Raw genomic sequence first — 22,362 nt, 5'->3', positions numbered from 1 at the left:
TCGGGTTATGGTCGGGTTAAGGTCACTATTTGGGTTTCTGAAACATTCGGAATAACCCGTTTACATGCGTGAGCAGAGAGAGTTACTCCTGTATACATGGAATTTGTAATCAATTGGCAATATCCCGATGTAAACGGCGACGCACGGTTAGCATCTGGACGTACGGACAACCTTAAGACGCAATATGCGTCATTTCCGATTCTTCTTCCTGTATCCAAAGACAACAACAACAGCAGCAGCACGCGGATAATGAATAGTTTGGGGCAGATAGCGATCGCCTTTGTTTGCGCTTTCCTCCTCGCTCCAAAAGTGTGGTGCTGTGCTGCGTCTCGCCATGTTTACCTCTACTTCTTGTTTACTTCCGGTATACTGCACGCGGGGTTTTGTATGCGCCATCTCTCCTCAAAAGACCAAGATTCCTTGCGAATAGAACATGCGCAGAACATAGGGGTGTAACGATACACCAATGCCACGGTTCGGTTCATATCACGGTTTTGGAGCCACGGTTCGGTTCGGTTCGGTTCTGTTTGCTGTGGGGGCAGGGTTCATGGCTGGGCACCAGCAATAATAACACTAGATTCACTTTTAACTTAATAAAAACAACAACAACAACAATAATCTAACTTATTAACTTTAACTTTATTAACTTAACTTTATACAGTGGCTTCACGTTTTCTTTAGAGCAGTTAGCACACCTGAGTTAACTAAAATGAAATAAATGCCTCCACTGACTAGTCAGAAATAAACTGCACACCTGAGTAGGGTTGCCAACTTCAGAAAAGGAAAATGCGGGACAATCGTGGTTCTTTATAGGAAAACGAGGGACACTCAAAATATTTGTACTGTATCGCACAATGTACATAATTTCAGTGTCTGCAAACTGTAGTTAAGTATATGTTTAAAAGGTTATCAGACAAACACATTTGTATTGCTTAACCTATTTATGTACAATTTAATTCTAAAAATAATTTTAATGTCATACAAACAAAATGTCACATTACAAACAAACCACCATTCAAAATAACAGCATTTATCTGAAATAGAAAGCTTTTTTAACATTATACATAGGCCTACAGTTCAAAAGTTTGAGGTTAGTAAGATAATTTTTTTTGGGAAAGAAATTAAAGAAAGTAATTGCCTACTTTTATTCAGCAAGGATGCATTAGGCTAATCAAAAGTGACAGTAAATTATAGTGTTACACAAGCTTTCTATTTCAAATAAATCTATTATGATCTTTACATTCTTCAAAGAATCCTGGGGGAAAAAACAAAACAGTTTTAAACATTAATAATAATCAGAAATATTTTGCGAGCATATTATTCCCTCAGGTAGATTTCATGTTTTCTTGCGTGGCTGGATGTTGGACTCATGAACAATAATCACGTTGTTTGCATTCGGCAAAATTGATTTGCCGAAATCAAAACGTGGACAGTGAGAATTACCGTTAGCGCGAGACGAGTCCGGCTTGAAGCGGAAGCGACCAGACGGCAGAGGATTATGTTCGCAAATCAAACAATGATTTGTCTCAAAACGATGATTAAAAAAAGCTGTGATATGTCATCATATTGGATGATGACGGTGTCGGTGATCATTCTCAAGTGTCGTGATCAGCACTGCTGCTGTTGTATCAGTCAGTGGTTGTGACCGGAGGGTCTTCAATCTCAATATGCCGCGGAGTTGCCATCCTGAAGTGCGTATGTAAACTCCCGAGCGTGATCGATCACCCAAATCACGTGACATGCATTTTATTTAGTAAATAATATTTAGTAAAACTACAGCTCTTATTAGTTGTTAAAAGTGTACTCATTAATAACTATTTAATCAAATGTCAAGGAAGAAAAAAATAGTTTTGTGACAAAGTGATGTGAGAGTTGGGCCGGGGCAGCAGGGGGCGGGGCGCGTTCGGTTCGACATGAGAGTATCGCGGTTCGAACCGTGGCTGTTGTATCGCGGTTTTTCGGTTCGGTTCGAATATCGTTACACCCCTAGCAGAACACAAATCAATGTTCCTTTTGATGGGGATATGCCGATACGCGTTTACATGACCAAATATTCGGGTTAGAAAAGGGGTACCCCAGGTATTATATCCGGGTTTTTAAAAACCGGGATATGAGCATATCCGGGTTTTTGCCGGTGTTTACATGGCCGTGCGCGACCGGGTTATTGCTAATATTCCGGTTTTGAACAGGTTATTGGCTGCATGTAAACGTAGTCATTGTTATGCGCATCTCGTCAGTAAAGCCGGTTCCTTGATTAGTAGTAAATCGCCATCGCCTGCTTTCAAAAGGAGCAGCATTTACTACACAGAGCCGTAGTTCACTGACAAGCTGAGCCATATCGCATTAATTATCACGGACGTATCGCCTGCGATAATTAATGTGATATGGCTCAGCTTGTCAGTGAACTACGGCTCTGTGTTTTACCTGTCGCCATCTGTTGCCATTGGTTGGTTCTTGTTTTTGCCGATTGAACATGATGGTGCAGTGTGAATTGGCCTTCAGATACCAATATATTCTGTTACATAATGAACTGTCAGCTACATTTCTTAAGTTCAAACATTCTTGATAGTGCTCTTTTCTTGCAACACAGTATAGAAGAGAAGACACATGCTGTGTTTAAAATGTCAGTGAGGATTACAGAGAGATGTGCTCTGACAGAAACACATGACGAACGGGTTGATGGTTAATTTACAGTCATAACACTTAGAAGCCATTCACACAAGACGTGTGCTTGAATTTAAAAACAGCGGAGCAAAATGAATTGTGCAGAATGCAGGGAGCAAACATTATTAACTTCAACTTTCAACTTTAAAAGTTCAACTTCTTTTAACTTGACACTACATCTTAAAAACAAGGTGTTCATGGCCTGAGACACTAAAAAACATTTCAGTCATCCAATGAGGTCCATCTAGCAAGTTTACATGAAAAAGCACTAAATTAAATACTGTGAATAAAGGTGCAGTCACATTTACCGCTGTTCTGCAAATTTTCCATGCGATCTTGAATTTCGTGTGAGGTCAAAAGTTTTCCCCACACTGATTTCGCAGCGTGAATCCTGATCAAGTTGGTCAATCGGATGTACAGTGTTGACCAACAAAAACCCTTGAAAATGACTTATGGTTTGAAAGTGACCTTTATGTGAGCTGTGCTTCATAAAATCGCTACACTATTGACAATGGAACTTTTTTGCCTGTGAAATTTCGCTAATGTGACTGTACCTTAAGTCTCTGTTTTAGTACTTTTTTTCATATGAACTTTTCATTCACTTTCATTGAAAGTCCACAAAGACAATAAAAACAACAGAAAAAATAATTAAAATAAGATTGCGCAAACTCCGCAAAGGAATATTCTGCAATGTTTTGTATTGGTGTAAGTGGCATCTACAAAAGCTCTATGCTCTGTTCATGGTTTCTGCACAGAAATGCCTACATGATCTAAATAGAGATGAATTTGGCCCAAATTGTTCGGACTGTTGGAAAGAGGATTGTTTTCCGATATGCCTTGAATAAAAGCAGAGCAAGTAAAGCCTGCAGACCTGCTGCATAGAGAGCTCAGGGATTGTTCTCCTTTAGCAGCCCTGTAGCAGACCAATAGAGATAAATGTAATCACTGCACTTTGTTCTCCCCTGTGATATCATGCCTTCTTATTACTTCTCAACCGGTCTGCCTCTCAGTCCAAGATCAAGATCTTATTTTGTCGCACATTTGCTTTGGGCTTCAGCCCTCTCCGATTTCAGCAGGTAATTACACTAGTGTTGTTGTTGCCCTTAGACCGAAGACACATCAAGTCACAACTACGTTTGATAAAGCTGTGGAAAGCGCCAATGCAGTTTTTGTTTGTCCTTTTAAGATGAACTAATAGACCATGTATAATGAGAAGTATAGGATTTGAAACCAGTCTTAGATCAGTGAAAGAAGCTAATTCTAGCAGTGCACATGAATCCTACCCTGACATTTATGTCAGTGTTTTTTTTTTTTAAATCCTTATAACTGTGGCAAGTTTCAGCTCATCAAAAGGAAGTGGTGATGATGCCAAAGGTGGCCTTTAAGAAAGGCCTTTGACTGAAGACAAACCAAGGAAAATAACATTTATCAAAGTCTAATACCATGCTGCTGATGCAAAAGGAAAATGTCATTTATCAAGATATGCCACAATGCCAGACAATCCGTAGCATTATTATGGATTTTCTGCTAAAACAGTCTTGCCTTAAATGCAGATATTTTTAGATATCTGAAATTGTTAAACCAGGTTACGTCAAAAATCATTCCTAAATTTAGTCTTAGGTCTTGAACTTGACCACAACCCAGTTTTGACAAAGGAAGATTTGTAGCATATAATTTTATTTGTGCTTGGATTTGTGATGGTATTGTTTATCGTGTCAGCCAACCCCATTGTTGGTCACTAAAAAAATATTGAAAAAATATCATTTATCTATTTGTGATTTTGCTTTAAAATTACCACTAGAGTCTTTGACTTATCCAACAACAACAAAAAAATCAATGCCATCTCAATCCCCAGATTATCCCTCATGCCATGCTAACAGCTTTCAATCCAAGTTTCTTTATAATTAATTCAGTAATATTTATTAGATCAGATGGAGTATAAGGGATTATTATCTAGAAAAAATATCTGACAAAAAAAATAAGAAAATTTAATTGTGCAGGAATAAAAGAAGATTACCTTAAACCCTATTCGGACGGGACTACTTTTCTAAACGACGTTTGAGTTACAATTCTGATCACTCAATGTCTGTGATTTCATGTACCAATTTCGACAGGACTAACGATAAACATCTTGTTTATTACAGAAGTGTGAGTGTGTGCTTTCTAGACGTGGCCATTACAGAAGGTCATGTGCTGTGCATGCGTCACGTATGTCTTTTAATTTATTATTTATTGATATGACTTTAATTTATAATAAATAAAAAAAATGTAAGTAAACTTTATAGCAGTAGATGTTTATAATAAATAAGTGAGCAGAGAAATCTAGACAAGTATCTTACTCTTACCTGACACTGATATTAAAATATAAGCAGTCTTCACAGTTTTCTCATTTTGGCTCAATTTATTAATTGTATGTGTTATTTTTCCATCGGATACCATCCATATTGAAACTAAATTAAAGCATGCCAAAGTTTTGTGCGCAAACGGTAGCTCAGGTAGGTCAAAAACACATGAAGAGAAGCGTTAGGATAATACAACATCAGCAATCACAGATATTTGTGGGATTAGAATACTCACAGGACCACTGACATTGGCGAAAAACAGTAGGTAATTTTCCCCTGAATTTGTGTGAACAGGTTGTGTGAGAAAAACACAGACTTGGCAGATTCGGACGGGATTTAAATCGCAAAGTACGTCTGTGAAACACAAATTTCTCTAACGACCCCCTAGAAAACTAGTCCCGTCCGAATAGGGCTTTAGAGTGTAAAAACCATAGACTGTAAAAAAATATGGACGTAGTGTCCGTGACGTCACCCGTAGGTTTCTGAAGAGCATTTTTGAAGCCTAAAGTAGGCGGAGCCGGCCGTCGCCATCTTGGCCCCGCGTCACTCCCGGATAACAGAAAATAGGCAAACAGTGGAGCTGAGGAGCCGAAATCACCTAGCTCGACGTCATAGATATAAACACTGTTTTATATCTATGTTATAAAACTGTTTTATATCTATGATATATCTATAAACACTGTTTATATCTATGGCTCGACGTGATCGAGTTAGCTGATGATGTAAAGCCAATTAAAAGTTCCTGTTTTTGCCCTTCGAAATATTATATTATAATATTTAAAAGACATGGCTACAAGTGAGACTGTGTATTGTGATTCTGTTATATTCTGCTAACGTTAGTTGAAAATGTATTATGCAGTAACTTAATATTACTCTGAGAGCGTGTGTGTGACAGTGATTTATGTGCACATGTCAGTCACTCTTTCTTATGGTCCGTCAGCACGGCATCGCTCGTCAAGTTCGTAGAGAGCTTATTCAGTCCATTTTAAATTCTGATTTTGGCCGCCTCTCAAATGGGTTATAGATATATTGCCTATGAAGTTCAAGTAAATGCGCTAGAAAATCCGCGCTCATTCATGGATGTGCATTTATAGCATGGACGGAGAAAGCGCCGACGCCTGCATGATTTCATCTGACGGTACATAAGCATATTATAATCTATATCTGTTCCGTGAGAGCAGAACGAACGAGCCTTTATTGACGTTTTTAAATCTGAAAACTCCAAAAAGCAACGAAATTGTCAGACATCCATTAGTGCATGTTCACAGAGGAAAACTGAAATACAGCGCTGGTTGTTCTCTCGAACGATACTCGACGACAACAATCCTAAGCCGTGGGCGAAGTTAACGTTACTTAATGGGTGTATTCAATTGTATGAAATAATCCCGAAAAAAAAGCACAAAACACGGCAGAGATGGCAAGTTCAGCAGCTAACATTTGCTGAGGTGAAGTGACGGCTAGTAACAACAGACAAGCGGCTAGCATTGACATCAGCGACAACCCACCTGTCACTCAAGTGGCCACACCCTTAATTATGCAGAACTTTAAATATTAATCAACTAAACGGATGAGTTATAAAAAAAATACACCCCCCTCACAGTTGTCATGAAGGGCAAAAATAGCTGTATAGACCAAAGCCACATACAGACACCAGGCTGTAAACACGTTTTTTTCTGCTGTAAAATTTGGCATTTTAACATGGGGGAGATACAGATTTGACTCACTTTTGACATCAGCCTCAAGCGGCCAGTCAACGAATTGCAGTTTAACTCACTTCCGTGTTGGTTTCAAGAGAGAGACGGGGGAGGTTGCCGCTTGGTAAAAACACACTACACACCACCCAAGAGAGTGGTTTGTAGTATTTATTACAATATCCACACCCTACTGTGTCTAAGAGTCACTAATACTACTGCTGGAAATTAATCACGGACCAAATGAACCCCAGCTAATTCCCCTCCTGCTTTCTGTGCCTTTCCCTCTACTGATCTGAATGAAATCAGAGCCACAACTGTAACCACCAGACTCACGTGGGGATTCAAACCCATGAGCACAAATGGATTGAGCTGCCTCAAGTGCCACAAATGACTGGTGATCTTATGTTATCTGGCAGTACACTAGAGAGGTTTCAGCTACACAGTACTAAGAATTAGGAAAAAGATATTTACTCTGAAGTAAAATTTAAGAACACATTTTGCAGTCTGCTGCTTTTTAAAGGTTAAGGGAATTTGTGCATACTTATCTATAAAAATAATAAAAAAATCGATCTCAAGCATAAAAAAAAATTTAAACTGCTTCAACTTAATTGAAAATAAAATTAAACTGCTTTAACACATTTTCCTGTGCATGTCTTTTTCAAATGGTAATTTCAGAGAAGATACATCTCAAAATAGGCCTGGATGTAATAATCACTGTTAAGTTGACAGACCCTGTACCTTGTCTGATAAAGTGATTCAGTGTTTAAGTGACATCTGCTAAATTACTGGCGTGCTATTTTAGCAGCCCAGCAGTGGCACTGAATTATAGGCTTTCAGTCATAACCAAAGTACTGCAGATTCTGATGTGAAAGTTCCAAAATTTCATATTCAATAATATTTTTAGGAAAATGTGTTGAAATTCATACCTTGGGTCCAGCAAATAGAAAAGACAATAACAGTACAACAAACCTATGTTTATATCATGAATATGTAGCCTTAGGCTTTGAAATCATTACGACCTTTGACCTCAGACACATCATAATGATATAATGACAAAGCACTGCAATTCTCTCTAGCAAGGAACATAATTACTTTGATTCTGCTCTGATATTTTCCCGCAGCGCTCACTGATGAAAAGCGAGCTCACAGATTGATGTTTTGTTTAATATTTAGTAGAGGGGCTGGGTTTACTTTTCAGCCTTACTGCTTCAAGTGAAGTACTTCATTTAGACAGCATAAATATTTCAAAGTACCTCATTAATTATTTGAACCCTGGATGCACAATCAATGCGTTTCCATTAATTACAGTTTATTCAAAATTTATATTCGCCTGCCCACTCATTGATATATTTACACAAACAAATTACATCGTTAGACATGTATGCCCATTCTGTTGATGTAGTAGCTCATGTTTCCCTGATAAAATGTCACAGCCATTAATGCTGTCATTTTTGCCGACTCTGTATTCATACAAACAGTCCCTGAGTCCTGACCATAAGACATTCTAACGACGTTAGAAGGACAGTTTTAAAATCCCTGTCTGACCTAGAGTCAGTCTTTACATTCAAAGAGCTCAGGTGTGATTTTAATAGTATTTCCTAATTTGATATTTGCCCTTTGGATAGTAGGTAGTTTATACACAACAAGGACAAGTATTATATGGAAATTGGAATGGGGGATCCTTCAGTTCGCATAGATGGCTTTTATCTGCGTGTCCTTCCAGTGCCTGAGACATTAAATCACTACGAGCCAGATGCATCTATGAAGATGAAGAACAAAATGAAGGACAAGGTATGCATGCAGTAAACCTCAGTCATGCGAGCAGTCCTAAAAACATGCTTCTAGATGTGCACATATGGTGAACTGACATGATCCGTCACTTAAATGTATAACATGTTGCAAGGCAAGCAATACTTTAAGCATAGAAAACATAAACTGAGAAAAAAAATTGTATTTCATTAAAGCTTCATTGCTCAAGTGAAACTTCTTTCAAACTATAACTTTGAAATACTATGCATAAACAAAGATTTAATGCGGAATATTTACTAACAGCATTTTTTGTGATATGAATTGAATGTTTGATGATGGTCTGTGTTTTTATATTAAAAACGTATACGCTCATAAAAGCAAAAAAAAGAAGAAAAAAAAAACACTAAAAATGTAGTTATCAAGTATTGCCCTTTTTAAAAACTAAAAAAAAAAGGTTATTTCTGGCACTGACCTAATGTGCAATGTGATATTGTAAAGCACTTCAAGGTGAGAGTGTTATTACTCAGAGGGTTTTCCATTTGATTTAGTTTTCTCCTATCGTCTTATTGCTGTGTAAGCTAAATCTCATCTGGCCCATCAGCTGACCCAATGCTCTGACCCTTATTCTATATATGGATGTGAGTATATGGTCTGAGGTAAGAGCTTGAGATGTCTTCAACAAAAACTGTCCCTTTGAATACTTTTTAAGGTTTTATACACTGTTATAAAACCCTCCCACTCACCCTTATTCTGTGCATATGCCTCAAACAACGTGAATATCAATATGACTATTTTTGGACTACACATAATCTCTGGCAAATTTAATTTGAGTCATTGATATTGGTCACCTTCGTGTTAGGGTAGAAACATTGGCAAAAATGCTTTATAATCTGGGAAAGTCTTCAATAGTATGTGCCATGGGGTGCCTAATTGGTTGCTTATGATTTAAAGGTAGATTAACCTCTAAATGAACATTACGCTACTGGCTTGAACAGAGAACTGGCTGGTATATGAATAATCAACAGTTCTAATTTAGAAGAAAAAGCTGAAAGCTAATACATGAAACTGCACTGTTTTGCAGTATAATGTTTATGACCTACTTCATTCTAATGGATCAAAGGTATTGTGAAATTACTACAGAATATTCCAGAACACTTTTGTCCTTTTCTAGTTTTCTAGTCCTAAATGCAGCATCAAAAAAGCACAAGAATTACCATGACCCTTGGTGTAGGTGTAGGTTAAATCAAGAAAAAAGCTGCCAAGCATCCTCCTGGGATGGATAAGAAGAAATGTAGTGTCAGTGAGAGGCGGGTGGAGCCCACTGTAGGTTGCACTCAGAAAAACTTAGGCACTGGAACAAAAGAAAAGGGCACTTATGATCGAAACTTGGAAAGCACAGACAAGAGAGAGCAAAAATGGCTTGAGGCACTCAAACAGTGATTTTACACCACTCAAAGCAGATCGGAGAAAGTGTGTATGTATAATGTGGAAGTTAGTCAAGCAGAAAGAAGAAAAAAAATCAATAAATGCCACCAGAGATGATGAAAGTTTGGTTTCTCCCCCCACACTTATTGCTTCTTTTGATCTCCTGTTATACACGCCTACATAATTGTGAAACAGCGATACTACACATAACTTACGATCCAAAAAAGTCTGATTCAAACTATAGGGGAATGTATCACTCACTGCATTTCTGGTTATACAAAAAAAAACTTTGATAAATAGTGAGAAAAGGGAGATTTAAAAAAAAATGTATCCAATGGTTTGCACCTTCATTCAGAGACAGAAAACTGTGCTTCTTTAAGATGCACTTTCGAATTGCAATAATACTTTTCTGATGCCTTGGGAAGGCCTGCAAATTGTACTTTACTGCATGTAGCGGTAAATAAATCTGTAAAAGAGAGGAAGAACACTTTGGATATTTCATGGTTCACTTTAATGTGAGTGGATAAAACAATTTACTGGAGGACAGAGACTGATCTTCTTGCAGAGCAGACACAAATAAATCCTGCAAACCTAACAACTGCCTGGGCAAAAGGGACTATCATAAAACCGGCTTATAAAAAGCTCATTTGGTCTGTGCCATCTGTAAACACTGGTTCCTGAACCAGAAAAACACAAGGTCTAAGTATAATTGGCTTTTGGATTATTGCCGAAAATAAGCTCTGTGACCAACAAAAGTTTATGGATTGTACACATTTATTCATCAAGATAATCTTCACAAATTAACAACTTTTAAGAAATTTGATGCCCAAACATAATCGGCAGAAGTAAAAAAAAGCTAAGGTTAGGCTATAAATGAACTATAAATATAAATGAACTACAACTTCAGAATCTACATGTTGGAAAGTTCAAGCTAGAATCTCCCTCTTCTCGTTCATTCAGTTAAACATGCCCCCTGTCACAAGCGCAGCAGTTCATCTACATTACTCACCGATCAAATAAGACTTTGGCGGGCGCTAAAACAAGTTCAATTCAGGAAAATTCATGCGTGAATTTAACTGAGTAGGCTACATGACCATGCACTCGCACAAATGTGACCACATAAAATTTTAACTTGCACATTCTCAAAAAATGGTCGCAGTCTGGAACCCTGACAAGGTTGTAAAAGCAGTGAGTTGATGAGTTTTCACAACAACAACAAAATTCTACTAAATTTCTAGTTCTACTGATGTTTTTTTGTTTTTTTTTAAAGAATAAAATGTGAAAATATCTTGACACTAGGGCTGGACGATATGGCCAAAGTTTATATCACAATATATTTCTTAATTTTGGTCGATGCGATATATTTCTGATATCGATATGAAAAATATAAAAGCCTCAGAAAAAGAGCCAAGAATGCCCACAACGGATGTCTGTACCTACAAACTTCTGAAAAATGAATTTGCCAAGTCTATGAAACCTATAAACTATAAAATATTTTATAAAATAAAAAAGGTACAAATAAATTAATGTTCACCTTTTATTTGTATTTAGCCTTCATCCAAACAAGAAATGTGAAATCACTGTCAAATAAACAAGACTCTCAACTTATTAATATTAATATCTTTAAACTAGTGCTGCATGATTAATCGTATCGCAGTCGCAATCGCGATGTCAAGCCTACGCGATTATATGACGCAAAATGCTGCGATTTTATATTAAATAAACAAATTAGTGCTGTTAACAGCATCTGTTAATTTTTGGCATCCTTTGGCTAGTGTTACATGATCTCGCTCTTATTCATGCAAATGCTTTTAAACCATTCATGCGCGACAAGACAAAAAAGAACGCGCTGTCAGTGAATGTCCTCCTGACACACACACACACACGACCCAGATAGACGCGCGCCAGTATCGTACAGACAGCGCGCCAGTATCAAGTTCTCTTTCGCTGTAGAACGAACAACACACATGTATGCCAAAATCAACGCGCTGCCTGTGAATGTCCTGACTGTGACACACAGAAAGACTTGCGCTAATATCGTGCGTGCACACAAAACAGCATGCCAGAATACAGTTCTCTTTCGAGCTTGAACGAACAATAACACACACAATTATGCAAAAATGTCTTTTCGTCGAGTATCTTAACATAACATAAGAGTAGTCTTATGATGAATGTGAGTTGTGACTCGTGAAAGAATGAGGCGCGTGTGAGATCCGCGTCTCTGACAGCAGCGGCTGGTCTTAAAGGGACAGTACACAGTAGCCACTAATTATATCTGTCGCTAAAGTTAATCAAAGAACAAAGGGAACAGAGAAAAACACTCACTGTTCTTGACTAAAGAACTTTTTTTCTTTAGGCAGATTATCACTAATCTGTGTGTGCATTTATTTTCCTTGAGAACCAAGCAAGTTGACTCATGAAACCATTTGTTTATTATATCGCATATCGCAATCGCAATATTGACCTCTATTATCGCAATATGACATTTTACCCAAATCGTGCAGCCCTACTTTAAACTATAAAATAGGCTGATAATATTATTCTTATAGATTGAAACAAAACTGCTTCCGCCAGGATAAAGAATATGAAAAGTGCTCAGAGTTGCTACAGAAAACAGAAAAAAGAGTGATCAACAACAAAAACACAAGTTGCTGGGGCAAGGACATTGTTGAGTGTTTATGGCACCCTGAATCCATTCCGATTGATCAATCTGAATGTGGTGTTTACATGAACGCTAAACAAGTGATCGGGTTGATGTGCCCGCTTCAAATCGGAATATATATTTTTGACATGCGCTCACTGTACAAAAGAGTTTCCCGATGCTTGCGCATAACCATTCTTATTTGTTCTTTATTTGTTTTAAACAGCAGACTTAATATTTATCCGTTTCTGGTCATAATTTGGAGACAATGAGCATACAACCGTTGTGCCGTGCTGCTTATATTTATCACGCAGTAAAAATGCCCCTACCCACGCCCAAAACCAGACGTCTGTGGATGAGAATCGGAAACTAGGACTGGTGGGACGTTGTCCTGCTCCACTTCACAGACGCGGAATGAAAGAAGAATTTCAGAATGCCAGGAAACTCATTTATATGACACTTTATTCAATAGGAAGAACAGCTCGTTTCGTGCATCATTACGCTATTCTACGTCACTGCACATGCGCAGTCCTTTCAGTTTCGGTTGTCAATATGATCAAGTGTTTATATGTTCTCTCGATCTGATCTGATTAGAAAAGAAATAAACCACCTATTTTATTCGGATCAAGCTCAATCTGATCGATTAAGGTGTTTACATGAAGGCTTTGCAGTCTGATTAAGCCGTCAATACGATTACTAATGGATTATTTGGGTTACATGTAAAGTGCCAGTGACAAATGCTGTAATGATTATTGGAAATGTGTTTAAAAATCATATCACCGGTATTGAAAAAAATATATATCGCGATATACTGAATTATTGTCCAGCCCTACTTGACACGTGTTCACCACAGACCTTATTTCAGGCAGTAAACCAAAGACTAGGGCTGCACGATGTGTCGTTTAAGCATTGATATCGCGATGTGCGAATCCACGATAGTCACATTGCAGGATGTGCGATGTAGGCTGTCGTAGTTGATCCGTGATTCATTAACCGTACGGGCCAGCTGCTCCCCGGCCCTTGACGCATGTGATTCGCGGATTAATTGCACAGCTTAACCATCATAGAGTGAAAGTTTATCATTTGCATGTGTTTTTAAGTCCTGTCAGTTTAACAGGGCGCATATATGAACGAGCAGAGAGAGAGCGAGAGAGCCCCGGCCGCGCGCGCGCACTCACCTTCACCGTCTTCAAACAACACGAGCGCTGTCTTGCTCTCTCTCTCCCTCGCGCATATTAATCAAAATCAATTGACACGATGGTGTCGAACAAAAAAAAAAAAAACTATCCAGTGATGAAATGTTTTCTGTGTTGACAAATCTTGTGCGATATCCTAAACTGCCGAGAAAATTACACAACGCGTGCCGTAGACTACATGTCCGATTCGAGAACTAATGATTCCTTTGAACCGATTCAATTTAATGAATGGTTTAAACAACTGACCTGTCCAACACTGAACTCACGAGACGTCTGAATTGGTGTATAAAAAATCTGTAACACTTTACAATAATGTTCTATTCATTAAACTATTTAACTACATTAGTTAACATTTTCTATTAGTAAACTGCACTTCTACAACATTGTTAATTTCAACATTTAGGCTATAGCCTTATTGAAATCAAAAGTTGTACAATATGTGTTAACATAGTTAATGCACTGTGAAGTAACATTACCAAACAATGAACAGCTGTATTTTTATATAAACACAGATTAATAAATACAGTAACAAAAGTACTGCTCATGGCAAGTTCATGTTAGTTATTAGATACATTAACTAATGTTAACAATTCAAACCATATCCTAAAGTTACAAACAAATAATTTACTCTAATTTAAATAATACTCTGATGTTTAAATCATTTAAAATGAGAATGTAAGTGTGCTTACCCCATATTTGTTTGTAAGAAAAAATTAGATTAGATTTCATTTCATATCGCAATATATATCGCAGAAAAATAAAATATTGCAATGTCATTTTTTCCCAATATCATGCAGCCCTACCAAAAATCCATTAAAAAAAACATGACTTCCCAATGAAAAAAGCGAACTCATTTCCAGGTTTAAGGACTCATTCCTGCAGCACTCTTTACTGTCTTTGACATTAAACGAATTTACAACAGCAAAACTTGTGTAATTCTGTACACCACATTGCTCTACCACGGTGATCTACCACACTACAGTGATAAAGATAGTGCTGTGTGCTTATTTGATTTTTATTTAGCTACAAAAGTAGAAAAAAAAAACATTCATATGCATGATTGAGTTGGTCCTGTACACAAAAAGAAAGGGTAAATGGGGATATCTCTGAGGACGTGAAAACTGCAAGCTTCCAGATTTTATCAGCAATGCAATTTAGAGCATTTGTGTAGATTATTGCAAGAAGATTTGTGTTATTCTCTAGTCAAGGCAAAAAAAACAGCAGGTAAATATTCATTTTTAACCTTAAGGTCAAAACATATTGTGCATCTCTAAAGAGAAAAATAATATGCCATGAATAAGTGCATGTTTGATGAATTTAATTCTCTCTCTGTTATCTATGCTCATCATTTGTCTGGTAAAGTTGCATTCATAATGCCATTCACTCTCACCTGATGCTCAGGAATGCTCCAGCACACTGTATTCAGCTTTTAACAAGATCCACTCATTTAAAACTCCCTAAATTATATTAACATTTACTATATAACCTTTATTTTGCTAATAACATCTAAATCATTCACAAGAGAAGTTCTGTGTAAACGTATAGATAAAAAAGTGCTCTGTCAGCAAGGTATTTTATCATCTCTAGACCGACAAAAACTCTTGGCCTTGCCTATTAATAATTCTGATAACATGCCAGATGAGATGGACTCGGAAATTACGGTGATGCATTCGTCGTTTTGTTTATTTTTCTGACAATGTATGCACATTCCAGCGAATATATTTGTATTCCAGCAAATATTCCAGAGTGTTCTATTCTCTTCACTCTTTAGCCTATACAAAAACCTTTTAAAACTGTAGTTTAAAAACGAATGTTTATATTTATGCAAAGTTGATAGACTCCCCAGTCATTTATTTATGTTCTCCGTTTAAAACCTTAAGTCTTTGTAAATGTATTTACCCTATTATTAATATTACTGCTGTTGTGATAAATAAAGAGATGCAACTGGGAATACTAGCTACACTAAAGTAGTAATGTTTTTTTATTATTATTATTCAGGCTTTTAGACATTTTTTATTTTTTTATTTTCAATGTTAGAATTATTTTCACATGCTTTATTTGTTACCTGTTTGTTAACCTGATCAAAGCTTTTATTTATTTATTGATGTAGAAGTGTGTTTTGTTTTGTATGCAAGGAGGGAGTTAAATTACAGAAATTACAGTTTTGAAAAAAAAAGTGTTAAAACAGTTTGTTCAGTTCAGTGGTGTTATAATATAATTGTATATAATTGTCCAAATTAAACAAATATTGGTTCTTTATATCAGTTATCGGGGACATAAACATGCAAATAATCTGTATCGTTACATATAAAAGTGAATTTCTAAAATCAATATCGGTTGATGTCTACTTAAGACAATCATTCTCTAAATGTAAGTATTTAGTTAGCTACCGTATAAATCATGCACTGATGGTAGAAGAGTAATTTTTTTTTTTATTCTAATGCTCCAATTATCTTGATTCCAAAGATCTAACACGTATGACTAATACAAAATACTGCACATGTCCACATGTTATCGGAAGTTATCTTGCAAATGTTGCAGAATGTGTGAAAGCATCTGCTGAGCCCAGATATTATTTTGCGTCTTCAAACATAAGCTTGCATATCCTTAGAATAAAGGAAATTTGAATGACACAGAAATGCTAAAATGGGACATTTCTTGAATATGAGTGTGTTTATAGCATGTAAAAGCTTTTACTGACTGCACATGGTTAAACACTGATCATTCTGAAGGTGGGAGAGGTGTTGATGAAAACCAGAAAAAATGCCTGATGGTGGATAAGCCCACGTAGCTTCTACTTTAGACTAATGAAGTTAAATTCACTCTTTTGTCCAAAAAAAAAAATTATATTTGCACAGAGCCCCTAGCTGAAGAAGTGCATAGAGAAAGCAGTCACAGCAAGCCCATATTATTTTCTTCACACTCAAGTGTGGCAATAAGTTAATAATGCTCAAGGTTACACTACTCTAGGTACTTTCTCTTACCAGATTTATTCCATCTCTGGAGGCCATATATGAGAATAGTTTTTCTATCACAAAAACAAGGATCGATCATGTAATTTCCTTATATACCAACACAGATCCCATTAGGGCCTAATAACAGATTCAGGTAGAGAATAGTACTTTTGCAAAACAAGGAGGTGGTACTTTTTTTACTGACTCTCATCTGTGAGTGTTCAGTCATTTGGTTTCATTTAAATGTAAATTTGAGCAGTGAGCAGCACTGCATTGGCACACTGTTAGCAGAGCCGAGTTGGAGATGGATTTTTATAACCTCTGTCGCTTCCAGATTGGCTGCTTTTTCTCACCGAACGGTCCACTGGCAGAGTTTGGCGGTTAGACGATTTCGCTACTAAAATTAAATTGTTGCTGCTAAAACCGCATTGTATATGTGTGCAATAATTAAGCACAAGGCAAAAAAAAAGTTTACTTGCGCAGTTCTATAGTGGGTTTTTGCATAGTTAAGCTACATTCTTCATCCCTCTGCCCAAGTGTACATTACACAATGCTCAATCAAAAACTTGAACATTAAATAAACAATAGTCTTTCGGAGCATGTGCACAAGGACAAGTGTAGTCCGATTAGCGTACACGCAATTATGGCACACCTTTGCAAAGTTGGACTAACAGAGACCTACGTAATGCTATAACAAACATGAAAAAAAAAACAAGGACTGGTTAATTTTCAGTCAAACTAAAGCATTTACATGAAATTAAAAATATAATAATATTGTTTTAGTCTGAAATTGAACTTTTAAAGTGCGTATAAGCATATTTATGTATTAAATAAGAAAAAGGGTATCACATTGCATCCATATTTAAGTGTACAGCAACTTCTAATAAGAGGCATCTATAGCAAGATCTAGTAAAAAAAATGTGGTTAAAAGAGATGCATTGCCAAATCTACCTTTTCAATAGTGAGAATAAATGAATGCACCTCCGCCAAAAAACATATATGAACCTATATGGAGTCATATATTAGCTCAGTTTTTTCCAACCTTGCGCTGACGCACCTTAATTTACTCTCATGCAATCTGTGCCGCCTTCTGCTAGGGAAAAGAAAAGAAAGCTAACCATCGCGTGCCGTTATGTGGGGTCCACAGGGCACGCTCGCTCGGGTGGATGCATTGAGAACCCTTTTAAAGTTTCATATAGGCCCCATTGGGCTTGCTGAGAGCAGTGTAGCACGCAAGAGGTCTCAGTTCCTGCTCCTTCACGTGAGTTGCTCTCATTGTAAAGATTTGGTGTTATCCACACTGATTTCAGAATAGCTAAACCTGACAAGCTTCAAGACGTCCCAGACAAAAACAACAAGCCGTGACTTAAAAGCTGACTTTTTGTGCAGCTTACACAGCCTTAAGGATTTTACAGTCGTTTGTGACAACTGGATAGTTAAAAAAAAAATAAAGTTTTATAAAGATTGCACTCACAAACGATCGATTTTTAATCAAATGTTTTTGGAAAAATTAGATTTTATATAAGTCTGATACTTTAGCATTTTATTAAAATATTTTAAAAAAAAGTTCCATATGCATAACATAATTAACATTATAATGACCTTAGTTAACATGAAATTTCTTATAAAGCATTTATTACATTATCAAAATCAAAAGTTATCTTTTAATAACGGACAGATACAGATACAGTTCAACTAACAATGAACTGATGTATTTTTAATTAACTTACGTTTACAAAGATTAATAAATACTGGAACAAATGTATTGCTCATAGTTAAGCTCATAGTTAATGATAGCTAATTGCTTATCGTTAACTAAAGGGCCCTTATTGTAAAGTGTTAGGCTACTGTACACGAATAAATTACAAAACATGTAATAATACCAGTAGGCCTATATAAATGCTCAAAACCAATACTTTGTTTTAACTTCCCTTGATGTTTTCCATGAAGCCTTGTATATCTAAGGAAAAATAATATCTGGCATCAAATCGCCTGACAGTCCAACTTCACATAGTCACACAAGAGTAAAGAGACAGTATAGGAGAACAGCTACTTTTGAACACAGCATTTTAATATACTATCTTAAGTCATGTTTGTCTCGAGTCGGATATGCGCTCACAAACTGATTTCAGCACAAGGTTTAAATAACAGAGCTGCATTTAGAGAATTTAACAATGTCACAGTAGCCTAATGATTATTAGATTTATGTGAACTAGAAAGCTAGAACTACTAAAATATATGGTCGCCTGTTGAACATGGACTGTCTATCGAAATACTTAATGTAGGCTACTCCAGCTGTATCAACACATTTCTTCAGTTTCCTTTCATTTTCCCAATAATCTTAACACTGATGCTGTGGGAAAACTGCTGCTCTTTTTCAGAACAGAATGTTACAAACTTAACTGTCAGTCACCTCAGTGTTTACATCAACCGAATCCGTTAAAAACGGCGAATATACAGCCAAAACAACATTTAAAAAAATGCTCACTTAGTAGGTAGTCTAAAGATAGTCTACTTATTAAAAACTACGCAGTCTGTGTCAGTTTTTTCAGAGATAGACGCTACCGCGTGCGTGCACGATCGCGTGGGCAAAGAGGGAGATCAAGCAGGTCTCCTGATATTCTCTACCCAGTATAAAAGTTGAACAAATGACAACAGGAGATTTATTGCGCTTATAATACTGTAAATATCACAACATATTTCCTCCCGCTTACAGCTCTTACCTCGACCGTTGGTGCAGGTTGGACAAAGCGCGAGAACCAAGACGATCTCAAAAAAGCGCCGACGTCCCTTCACAGTAACGTTACTTCCCATTTCTATTCTGTTTCTCTCAGTCATTTTAGGGGGCAAATTCGCCCGTTATTATGATGTTGGGACAGTTCATTGTTTTCAGCTCTAACGGTCTCTCTCTCACTTTAATGCTCTGACTTCTTTCTGAATGATCAGGAAACATCATTCCTGTGCGCTGAACTTCAGACACCGTGCAGGCTCGCGCCCTCCCAGCCTGAGAGCCTCGTTCTAGTGCACTCAGACTTGCAGGTGCCGCACACTCACTACCCGAACCAGCCAATGGCGCACTGTGGTGGGCGGAGTCAAGTTCACCACAAGCATCAGCACCAGTCAGGTGGGAATATTCATGCGCGCAGTTACGCTGGGAAGAAATCGCGTTGTCATATAATTGAGTTTTGATGTTGCGTTTGAAGTGCGTCGTCTGGAATCTAATAGGGAGAAATATTGTCACCTGTCGTCAAATGACTTCACTAAAAACATTTAATTAAAAAATTCCAATTAATTAAAAAACTACATGCACTGTCGCTCCTCCTCCTATTTTATTTTAGATTTTAAAATATTGTCTTTCCAATATTTCATGGTACAAACAAGGTTTTGTACTTTTTTCTATAGACCTACATGTGAAAATATATAATTGGAGGTAAGAACCTTTAATTAATATTTTATGTTTATATACAAAACATTCTTAAGAATAAAATTCTTCTTAACTGCTATTTTCTTCTTATTTTCTGACTTAAGAAAAAAGATAAGAATATTTTGTATTCTCAAAAACTTTTTTTAAGATTGTTCTTAAGACAAAGTTTAAGAATTCATATTCCTGAAAAGAATGTTCTTAAAAAATCATCGTAAATTACTTCTTAAAGTTCTACAGTAATCTACAGGCAGCGCAAAAAGACAGATGCTGCGTCGGAAATCGAATTCTTCCCTACTATATAGAGTATGCAAAAAATAGTACGCCAACAGAGTAGCCTAGTATGTCCGAATACATAGTATTTAAAAAACAGAATAGGCAAAAAGTCCTTGAATGACCAACTACTTCCAGAAATTCTGAGGTGTGCATTGGACACTCTCCCATGAGGCCATGGGAGAGGATTTATGAAGCACTGCCCTTCATGAGGCCATGGGAGAGTGTCCAAGCGACGCAACTGACTGATGTACATCCGAATTTCATTCATATACCTACATTCATAATATATCGAACTGATAATATATCGGCTGTGAAGTAAGTTCAAATTCAAATGTAGTACCTACTCGGACAGTATGCGATTTCGGATGCAGCTAGGCCAGGGATGGGCAACTTCGGTCCTGGAGGGCCACTGTCCTACAGAGTTTAGCTTCAACCCTAATCAAACACACCTGAACAAGCTAATCAAGGTCCTCAGGATTACTAGAAAATTATAGGCAGGTGATTTTTTTAGGGTTGGAGCTAAACTCCGTAGGACAGTGGCCCTCCAGGACCAAAGTTGCCCATCCCTGAGCTAGGCTTTCAGGTTGTTTTCATGTGCCAAGTCTTCAGCAATACCCACCTTTCAATCAAATAACTCCAAACCTTAATTTTCTTCTTAAGAAAACATTTAAGATGTTCCTAAGGAAATATTTGAGAATTTTTCAAGAATTGCTGTTGAATCTATTATCAGCACAGCTGTGATTCAACTGTAGGCACAAGGTCACATAACAATCTTGCTGATATATTTAGTACTACTGCAACTTGATTACAAATTCAATTAAGTTAATTTTGATTAATGTTTTGGCTAATGTATGTTTCAGACAAAAACTGACCAGCTATTTCATATATTTCTTATCTGCCAATGAAAACAGTTCCAATAGAAGTCAAAGCATCAAGCTTTAATGTTGGACTAGAGATTCCAATCGACTCCAGCTCCACTCCAGTTTTTCCATTTCACACTCCCAGCATGCTAGAGAGAGAAATCCTGCTATTCATTTGCCAAAGAAAACACAGATATTTCGACTTTCAAAAAACCTGTTCTTTGCTCTAGGCAAACTCCACTTCCACTCTAGTGTTCACTTTTTTTAAGTTGACTATACAATTATTTTTTGCAGTATACTTTACGCTGAAGTGCTGCGAACACGTACAAGTGATAAAAACAGTGAAAAATCCTTATGCTGTGTAGTCTAAACTTTTGGAACATGTAAATATGAATATAGGCTAATATCTTCAGTCTTCCATTGCTTGTTTGTTTGTTGTTGTTTTTTATTTTGCTGAGCAAAATAATTCTGTAAATATTCTGTAATATTTTTATTCTGTAAATAGCGGCATCTCAAAATCTACATAATAGCTTAACACAAATAACATATATTATAAATGCATATAGCATTAAAGGATGTGTAATGTGGCCTATAATGGAGGAATGTGCAAACATGTATAATGGTTTCATACTATAGATTCACAATAATGCAATAATCTCCCCTTTAGTTGGATAGAGGCACTGAGTAAGAAACAATTTACATATCCAATAGACATAAATGATGCACCTGAGGGGGCAATATTACATTTGAGAAAGCAATTCGAATGTATAATGTGAATAACCTTTCATTGTGGGCGGCATTTAGAAACATAACGTTTTTCTGTAAACTGAGTTATGCAAAAGAGAAATATCATGCATTGTTTGTTTCCTACCAGAGGAAAACTGCATTACAAAGTTTGACGAAAAACAGTTTCATGATTTTTAGAGTGGGTATGAGTATTTGTGGTAGTTTGTATATCATTGTGCTTCAGGGGAAGTTTTATTTCATATAAGGAAAGTTTGAGGTAAAGGTCACATATTCAAATGGATACATTTCTATATCTGCAAGGAAATTCAAACTATTTAAGGTTGTTCGGGTTTAAAAACACAAAGTTAATGCCATACAGTAGCTTAATAATGGTTCTTGTGTAATCACACAGCT

General features: G+C 36.7%; 1 protein-coding gene across 3 annotated transcripts in view; it reads right to left on the bottom strand.

Moving 5' to 3' along the window:
• The window catches only part of unc5db (unc-5 netrin receptor Db), a 182,668-nt gene extending 162,978 nt beyond the window's left edge, over positions 1-19,690 (bottom strand). For 2 of the 3 annotated variants that reach the window (XM_084115268.1, XM_084115270.1), the window contains exon 1: positions 19,389-19,635. In XM_084115268.1, the coding sequence (XP_083971394.1) occupies positions 19,389-19,503 (115 nt within the window). In that variant the 5' untranslated portion in view covers positions 19,504-19,635. Of the gene's footprint in view, positions 1-19,388 lie in introns of all 3 variants that reach the window. The other variant, XM_084115269.1, reaches the window with a different exon arrangement.
• Between the last annotated feature and the right edge of the window lie 2,672 nt (positions 19,691-22,362).

Source organism: Abramis brama (assembly GCF_963993115.1).
Source record: "Abramis brama genome assembly, chromosome: 5".
In the NCBI taxonomy this organism is placed as follows: Eukaryota; Metazoa; Chordata; class Actinopteri; order Cypriniformes; family Leuciscidae; genus Abramis; species Abramis brama.
This window is presented reverse-complemented; position numbering and strand designations above follow the sequence as displayed.